Source organism: Momordica charantia (genome assembly GCF_013281855.1).
Source record: "Momordica charantia cultivar OHB3-1 chromosome 11 unlocalized genomic scaffold, Mcharantia_2.0 BLBB01000011.1, whole genome shotgun sequence".
Lineage (NCBI taxonomy): Eukaryota > Viridiplantae > Streptophyta > Magnoliopsida > Cucurbitales > Cucurbitaceae > Momordica > Momordica charantia.
In genome coordinates, this window is record NW_028275159.1 from 4653325 (window position 1) to 4662742 (window position 9418).

Sequence of the window (9418 nt, forward strand, 5' to 3'; positions counted from 1 at the left end):
GATTATAAAATTGGCCACTGCCACCGGCACAGACAGTAGACCGTAGTGCAATGGAAAAGACAGGAAGTGGGGGCCTGGTGGGGCCCGCACTCCCATGTGAACCGGTTGCCAGTCGTCGTCCAGCGGCACGGCAACAATTTAATTTTTGTAAATCTGAAAGAAAGCAAAGCGTTGCGTCCCCACTTCAACGTTCGACAAAATTTTCTGTTTAAAAAATTTTAAAAAATGAAATAAAACGGAGTGGGGCTGTGGGGGACTGGCTTCCCATGCCACGTATGCTGTCCGTTACGTTTTCACGGCGCCCACATCAAGTACGTGCCCTTTAATTTCGGCCTAATTAATGAATTTAAAAAAAACACTCTTTTTTTTCCACATGAACGACGCCGTTTCGTGGAATATATATTATTTTCCAAGAAAAGACGGAATCTTAAAAAAAAAAAAAGAGAGAGAGGGAGAAAAAAGCTCGCGAAAGAGTACTACTTGAAAGTTGAAACGGCAGCCCCTTGGTTTGCAGTGGGTTTCAGAGCTAAAAAGCTTGTAGGCGAAGCAAACTTTTTTCTTGATTTTTTTTCTTCAAATCTCGTACTCCGAAGCGTTCTTTGTCGATCTTCTCTCCCTGTCATTCTGCGTGATTTACCAAGCGGCATTGCATTTTTGTCGAGTTTGTTTCGAGAAAGGAGCTCTGAGCTTTGATTCTGAAGCGAGTTCGTGGTCTGGATGATGATTCTAGCTTGAACTTTGGAGACGTTTGAGATTTGATTTTGCGGTAGGTCGGACTGAAAGGGAGGTAGTATGTTCACCGAAGGACTTGATAAAAGTGCCCTTCGATGGGTTCGCGAGGTATCATTTCTCTTCAATCCCTATTATTTTGCTCTTGATTTGTTATAGTGTGCAAATTTCTGCTACCATTTGATTACTTGTTTACACTGATGGGTTCGCACTTTTTTCTTTTAATTTGACAGAACGATGCTGGGGTTTGTACTTCAAATATGAGGTCTCGAGCCGATCCAATTACCGGCATCAGAGCTGGTACTGGAGGAAGGGGATTCGGACTGCCGCCGCCGTCGAAATTCAGGAGTGGGCACTTGCCGGCAAGTGCGATTCCGGTCTCGAGAACCATTGCTGTTGGTGTGGATGACAGTGCGTCTGCTTCAGAGAATGACATGAGCACTGACTCTGAGGAGGATGTCTATGGAACTAGATATTCGTTAGACTCGTCCCCCCAACGCAACAGAGTCCTGAATCGTTATGCTTATAGATATGGAAATCATTTGCAAGGGAGGTCGAATAATGGGAGTGATTTTTACTCGGATGTTAGTTCATCGAGGGAAACGTTGGCAGGGGGTCGTAGGCAAATGCCCGAAAGAATGACGAGTAAAAACGGGAGATACCCAACTAGGCAAAATGGTTATACAGAAGAAGATTCTTCCGATTCTGCTGCAAGTTCTGAATTTTCTACTACACAAGTTGGGGGAAGTATTAATGGGGCTATACCCAGGAATAGAGCTTCCATGGCTTCAGAGGGCTACTCATCAAGTCTGCCATCACGTATCAATGTGGAAAATGCGCCTAAGGTTTACATTTCTTTGAAACTAATAAGCTAGACCTCTGTGGCTTTTCCCTTTTCTTATTTGTCAGGTTATTTTTTGAGAAGCTCTAAGTTCTGTTGTTAGAAACACACTATAAATTTCATTATGATAAAGAGAGAGATAGGACTATGGGGGGCTTGGGGTGCAGCGTATTTCAGTGCCTCTCTCTGATGTTCTCACTAAAGTGTTGCTGTTTTCCTTTATTTTTCATCCTTAACAATTGGAGCAATATCTTGTAATTTTTTTGCTGTTTATGTTTTTGTTTTTGGTTTCTCTTTTTTTGGGGCTATTCTTTTTACCGTCCTTTGGTAATTCGCCTTAATTAAACTTTATTTCTTAATTATTATAATATAAAACCTAGTAGAAAAAGGGATGAACATTTTAATAGTAAATGTTGCATCTGGGCGTATAAGGAATATCCTGGTGGCGAGTGCTAAAAAATATAGACTCCCAATCACTTTCATGTGGCCCTGTGGCCAGCTAATCACTCAAGTTTTAAGGCATGCTGTTGGATCCTTTCCATGTTCCATGACGCAGGATAGTTGTGCATCAGATGATGCTTGTAAAAATTTTTGAGGAAAGAAAGTTGGTATTACATTTCTAGTTACTCGTAAGGTTTTTTTCTAGCAAGTTACATCGGGAGTATCTCAAGAAGCAACAGAAAGCTGAAAATTTGTTCTATGGCTTGTATTACATCGTGAATTGAATATAGACTACAAAAAGAACAGCTAAGAACAACTAAACATGTCCGTTTCATGGTTTTACCTGCGGTCATCATAATCTGAACTTATTTGACAAGAGTTACAGTGGTTTTAATGTTTCTCCTCCTCCTTTTATTTTTAAATGGTTATTATTATTTTTCTTTTCGAAACCACCCTTCAACGCAATTTCATCTTCCATCTCTGTGATGCTAAATTAGTCTAATCTGCAGGATCTGCAGAATGGAAGGTTTTCCGATGAAGACGATATTCCCAGTGCCCCTCCTTTTTGTGCTCCATCTCAGGAAATTAAACAATGTGCTGAGAAAAATGAATATGTGAAGGCTGATGGCACACATGATCATAGAACTGCATCTCGAGTTGAGCTCCAGCATGGAAATAAGAGCAGCGACCAGTTCGTCAGGTTGGCTTATTTATTTATTTTTAAAAGTTTAGTGTCTAAATAAAGGTCTGTTTTCAGGCAAGTCTTTGGATTTTGAAACAACTCTGCGCCATGCCTTTTTAGTTTATGTTTTATATCATTCCAGTGTTACATTTTATTTTTTGTGCCAATGGGATATATAATCATCTCCTTGCTCTATTTGCAGGCCAATGAATTCAGAAGCTGCTGGCAGTTCAGGACCAGCTCGCATCCCCACATATAATGCCAGGTTTTGCTATCTAAACTGTTTAGGTTCACAATTGATAATGGACTTTATCACATTGAGTGTTCTTATGGGGTTTTTAATTCCAATATCAGTGCTTTAGGGCCTTGGCATGCTGTCATAGCATATGATGCATGCGTGCGTTTATGTCTTCATGCTTGGGCAATGGAAAATATGGAAGCTCCAATGTTTCTGGAAAATGAATGTGCAGTATTACGGGATGCATTTGGGTAGGTTCATCTCTTTTCCTTCGACTTCATATAATTTTTCCACTGCATACCATGCAAAGCATCTAAATCTTAAGTTAAAATTTTGCACTTCTTTGCATTTACCAACTTACATCTCCATTCATATGCTGCAGTTTACGCCAGGTACTCTTACAGTCAGAGGATGAATTGTTGGTGAAGCGCACTTCAGAACTTGCCAATGAGGGAGCTCCCACTAAACCAAAGAAAACTATAGGCAAAATAAAGGTGCAAGGTAATGTGAATGATAGCCATACGAGTCCCATAGTTCAAGTGGCAATGAGCGTGACCTGAACATTGTTCATCGTGCAGTTCGTAAAGTGAAGATGGGGCTGGATCCACCAACAGGCTGTAATATTTTAGCTATAAGGCCACCTGTAATAAAACTGGACACCCTCAAGTATCAATTTTCTAGCTTCCAGTCAGCTGTAGTTTCTGGATGGCATGCTCTACATAAAGTTCGTGTTGCACCTCGAGTACCTCCAAACAGTTCTCTATCAAGACAAAGCATGGCATATGTGCATGCAAGCACCCAGTACATCAAACAAGTATCCAAAGTCCTGAAAGCTGGTGTCACAACCCTGCGCAACAATTCATCATCGTATGAGGTAGTGCAAGGTAATAATACTTTGTACTTATAAATTATACTCTTCAAAAGCATGCTTGCATAATAATTTCTTGTGCAATTACTTGTCTATATTGAAGTAGATGCTATTTGAACCATTGATTCTAACTTGTATTAGATTAGGTAATAATTGATTGATAATAGTTGAATATTTTCTTGGTTCTACTCCTTGAGGTATGCCAAATATATTTATACTGAGCACATGAACATGTGCTCTTACACTGGATTGAGTATACACCTTCTTTCTTCATATCTACACTGGACTTGAAATTTTTTGTCCACTTTAATTTTATTTTACATGTTACCCGCTTGTTGACATTTGATGTGCATTGAATACCCTCTGTTGTTGTCATCAGAAACATACTCATGTTTGCTAAGACTAAAAAGTTTAGCCGAGGAGGATGCCGTCAAAATGCAAGCTGGATCAGGAGAAACTCATGTTTTGTATGTTATCTGCTTATGTAACACTCTTTAGTTAGGAATTTTTTTCAGAGAGTCACTGACAACTTTACAGCTTTCCAGATGGTCTGGGTGATGATCTAATAACTGAAGTTCAGGATTCCAATGGAAGGCATATTGGACGTGCCCTCCTTCAAGTAGCTGCCATTGCTGATAACCCAGTAATATCCTCTTTGACCCTGAAAGTGCTCTAATAGTAATAACTATGCTAAGACTTGTAGTAGAAAACTCATTCTAAAGTTTAATGCAGGCAGACAAGTTACGTTGGTGGTCTATTTATCAGGAGCCTGAACATGAGCTCGTGGGCAAAATTCAACTCTATGTTAATTACTCAGCAAGTACAGATGATAACCCAAAGGTACGATATTAAATAAGTGCATGTTGTGTTTTTTTTAATAGTTTGCCTGAGTCGAGTTTACATCCCTTTCCCTTAGCCATGTTACTTTTCTAGTTAGATCTCATTTTAATTATTCAACTCTTTTTCTTCATTTTATAATGCACTGATATTGTCTTTAAAATCAAATAATCTGATATTCTTTTCTGAGTCCCTCTTAATTCCCGATATCTGGTAAAAATATTTGCACTTTCTGATTTTTGAGCTTCTTCATGGTTTTTAAGAAGCAAATTTCTTCAGCTAATTGGATCTCTTCGGCTTATTAATTTGTCTTTGCAAGTTGAAGTTGCATTATAAGGCAGGCTTCATCAAAGCATAGGTTGTGAAGTTCTCTGCAGAGCTTTTATTATCGATCATTGTGTATTATAGTCATTGCAAAAGTTATATTTGTAGCACATACCATGCTCTCAACTTGTTAACAAAGATAAATGTTTTAGGAAACCTAAAAATTTCAAGGAAATAGCTTTTAAATTGATTGAAGTTTGAACATGTTGTAAATATTTTCTTTGTTTGTGGTCCATAGTGTGGTTCTGTGGCAGAAACAGTAGCATACGACCTAGTTCTTGAAGTTGCCATGAAAGTTCAGCATTTTAAACAGAGGAATCTTGTGTTGAGTGGTTCCTGGAAATGGCTTTTGACAGAGTTTGCATCATACTATGGCATTTCAGAAGTATATACCAGATTAAGGTAATGGGACTATGCTAAATTGAGTACTTATTCGTTCTACATAAATGGCTGAGACTGAATAAAGTTATTCACTACTATGTGATGAATATTGATGATGGCTTACATATTAAGCCATGAACTTACCTCCATTGCATTGTATCAATAGATATCTTTCATATATCATGGATGTGGCCACGCCAACAGCTGACTGCCTCACCTTGGTGTATGACTTGCTCATGCCTGTTGTTATGAAGGGCCATGACAAGAGTACGTTGAGTCATCAAGAGGTAGTAATCGAGCTTCCTAGCTCAAACCAGTTTATGCTTATCTTATCAATATTATTCTATATTTGAATGCTAATGTTGTTGGCTGCCTCTCAGAACCGAATTTTAGGTGAAACTAGGGATCAACTTGAGCAGATACTTGCTCTTGCTTTCGAGAATTACAAATCACTTGATGAAGCAGCTCTCTCGGGTCTTATGGAGGTCTACAGACCAGCAACTGGGGTTGCAGCGCCTGCCATAGAACCTGCAGTTAAATTGTACACACTTCTTCATGATATCTTATCTCCAGAGGCTCAGACTTCCTTGTGCCATTATTTCCAGGTTTTGAGAAACTTTATCTCAGTAGGATTGCATTGTCGAGTTAAATGTTCAAAATTTTCCCCTAAAGACTTGCATTTTTCCAGGTTGCTGTGAAGAAGAGATCAAGGAGGCACTTGAGTGAGACAGATGAATTTATGGGTAACAACAATGAAGGCAGTTTGGTAGATACCATTACTATGTCTAGTGCTTACGAAAAGATGAAATGGGTGTGTCTTAACATTAAGGAGGAGATATTTTCTGACATTGAGATCCATAATCAAAATATACTTCCCAGGTACCCCCTTTTAAGGAAAACATGTTTGGATAACTGTTTGTTGATAGGTTTGTTACAAATTAGGGTTCAGGTTTGATGAGCTAGCTGACACAATTTTCTGCTTGCAGCTTTATAGACCTACCAAATCTGTCTGCTTCCATATACAGCACGGAGCTTTGCACTAGACTGCGTTCTTTCCTTATTGCTTGCCCACCGACTGGCCCTTCACCTTCAGTAGCAGAACTTGTTATTGCGACTGCCGATTTTCAGAGGGATCTTGCCAGATGGAATATCAGGTGACCTTTTTTATACATAAAACTATTTTTGTTATGGTTGGGAAAAGTTCTTGTCTCTTGATGTTCTTGAAAATTTCCAACACCACTTTTCATTCTTTGTCAGTCCTGTGAAAGGCGGTGTCGATGCAAAAGAATTGTTCCACTTGTATATTCTGGTGTGGATCCAGGATAAGCGCCTATCATTGCTTGAAACGTGCAAATTGGATAAGGTCAGTCAAATTAATAAAAATATATTTTGAATGTTACCAACTTATGGAGAGTACAATCACTGTATTTGGAAGGAAACAAACACGTTCAGTTCATTTTTCTTCTAAACTCGTGATTATGGCTAATATAAATGTAAATGCAGGTTAAGTGGTCGGGAGTTAGGACTCAACATTCTACAACGCCTTTTGTCGACGATATGTATGACCGATTAAAGGAAACTTTGAGTGACTATGAAATTTTCATTTGTCGATGGCCCGAGTACACCTTTGTTTTGGAGCAAGTAAGTTCACAGTCTCCTGGTAGTTCTATAACAAAATGAACCTTTATTTTTTCTTCTTCTTTCCTTCGTTAATGATAAGTCTTAATCTATTTAGTTTCTTTTTTCCTTTGGATTTCGATAATAGGCTATTGCAGATATTGAAAAGGCAATAGTGGAGGCGTTGGAGAAGCAGTATGCTGATGTATTGTCGCCACTGAAAGAAAATTTAGCACCCAAAAAGTTTGGGCTTAAGTACGTCCAGAAACTTGCGAAACGATCTGTGAGCTTGTACACCGTCCCCGACGAGGTACGTTGGCACTTAGAAATAAAGGTTTTCTTTCATATGAGTGTCCATTGGTTTAAGAATTCGAATTCAATGATGATTTCAGCTGGGGGTTCTATTAAATTCCATGAAGAGGATGCTTGATGTTCTACGGCCAAAGATAGAAGCCCAATTTAAGCGGTGGGGTTCTTGCATTCCTGAAGGTGGAAATATAATTCCTGGAGAGCGTCTTAGTGAAGTCACGGTCATGCTCAGAGCAAAATTCAGAAACTATTTGCAAGCAGTAGTGGAAAAGCTTGCTGAGAACGTGGGTATCATTTTGCTTAATTGGTTCTTTAGTTTACAATTTCTTGCTCTCTATTTTCCGTTGGATGATCGATATTTAGCTAACTGGAATGAGTAATCAAAATTGTGAATAACACTTCTTCAGGAATTGAACTGTATTATTGCCAAGGATAGAGACACAAATTAACCACCATGAATTGGTCTAATAGTTATTGGGGCCTTTCAAGAGGAAATGAGTTTAAACTAGTGACCACCTACCTAAGATTTAACATCCCATAAATTTAATTTTCCACAACCAAACCTAGTGGGATTAGGTAGGTGTCATATGAGGTTAATCGGGGTATGCGCTAGTTAGCTCAAATACCCATAGATCTTAAAAAAAGAAGAATAAAGACAGAAAATATGACCTATGGATGTTGAATTTAAATGTCATATAACTTGTTAATCATCTAAATGATATTTTGTGAATTCTCTTTCTATTTTTCGCCAACACTATCAATTATAATGAGATATGGAGCACAAAGCATGGGATTTCAGATTTAACTATGACATTTCTTGGAGTACTAATGAGCTGTCTCTTTTTATGTATGCAGACGAAGTTACAAAGTGCAACAAAGCTGAAAAAAATTCTACAAGACTCCAAAGAAGTGGTGATTGAATCAGAAATACGAAACAGGATGCAGCCACTGAAAGATCAGTTGACAAGCACGATAAATCATCTTCATACTGTCTTCGAGAGTCATGTCTTTATTGCTCTATGTCGAGGTTATTGGGATCGAATGGGACGGGTAAGATGAATCTGGAATTTTACGATTTTGCTCCAAATTTGAGAATTCAGTCTTTGAGTTCTTACATTTTTTAATTTTTATTTGGCATAGGATATCTTAAGCTTCATGGAGAACAGGAAAGAGAACCGGTCATGGTATAGAGGCTCACGAATCGCAGTTTCGGTACGCAGTTACTTTAAGCACTGTTTTTTTAAGTCATTATGACAACTCCAAATGCAGGTTCATTTGTCATTCTCATTGCACGTTCTTTTGCAGGTTCTCGACGACACATTTGCCTCGCAGATGCAACAGTTGCTTGGGAATTCGCTACAAGTGAAAGACCTCGAGCCACCAACCTCAATCACTGAAGTTCGATCGATGCTATGTAAAGATTGAGGGCAGGCAGGCCAACCGAATTCTTGCTCGTGCTCTACGGATCTGAGTTGAAACAAGTGGTAGATTTGGGCATGAATATTCAACAAGCAGGATTTGCCAAAGTGCTAACCTAAAATCTTGTTAGCATGAAGATGTTAAAGTCAATTTTGATTAGAAGAAAGAAATGTTGTGTTAAAAATGCAGCTGCTGAGTCCATTTTGTAAAAGGGAGTTGGCTACTCGGCTGCCCCAAATTTTCTTTTGATGTCTTCAATAGTGCACTATATAACTATAGAGATGTAGAGGATGTATATGTGTAATATTACATAATTATAGTTATTATTTTTTTCGTATAGAGTATAAATATAATTATTTCATTTATTAGAAACAAAAGCCTTGGAATTAACAACATAATTACAATTATTACTTTGTTTCTCTTACGTTTTAATATTTTTAATTAGAAAAATATTAAAATTGTTTGAAAATTTTACTTATCAAGTCATTGAAAGAAAAATATTTCTAGTTTCTTAAAAAAAAAAAAACCACAAACATGAGCAAAAACTTTGACTTTTTTTTGCCTTCCTTTTCCTCAAATATTAAAATGCCAAACTAAATTGAACATTCTTAAATAATAGATGAAATATTTATCAAAAGTTGAGACATAAAATAACCTTCAACTTGCAATCAAGTTGAGATTTAAAATAACCTTACGTTTGATCGAAGAGTTCAAACCTCGGCGCACTTTTTT

General features: G+C 37.9%; 1 protein-coding gene across 1 annotated transcript; it reads left to right on the top strand.

The window, feature by feature from the left end:
• The first annotated feature begins 462 nt into the window (after positions 1–462).
• LOC111026017 (pesticidal crystal cry8Ba protein) lies at positions 463–9023 on the top strand. The gene is made up of 22 exons (XM_022303984.2): positions 463–840; positions 963–1574; positions 2521–2711; positions 2896–2958; positions 3048–3182; positions 3314–3432; positions 3510–3815; positions 4179–4266; positions 4337–4442; positions 4532–4639; positions 5199–5362; positions 5508–5628; positions 5722–5946; positions 6030–6220; positions 6328–6495; positions 6599–6704; positions 6845–6982; positions 7107–7268; positions 7351–7551; positions 8123–8317; positions 8408–8479; positions 8573–9023. Exons 1-22 carry the CDS (start codon positions 793–795, stop codon positions 8690–8692), a joined length of 3639 nt encoding a protein of 1212 aa, XP_022159676.1. The 5' UTR covers positions 463–792; the 3' UTR covers positions 8693–9023.
• The last annotated feature ends 395 nt before the right edge of the window (positions 9024–9418 follow it).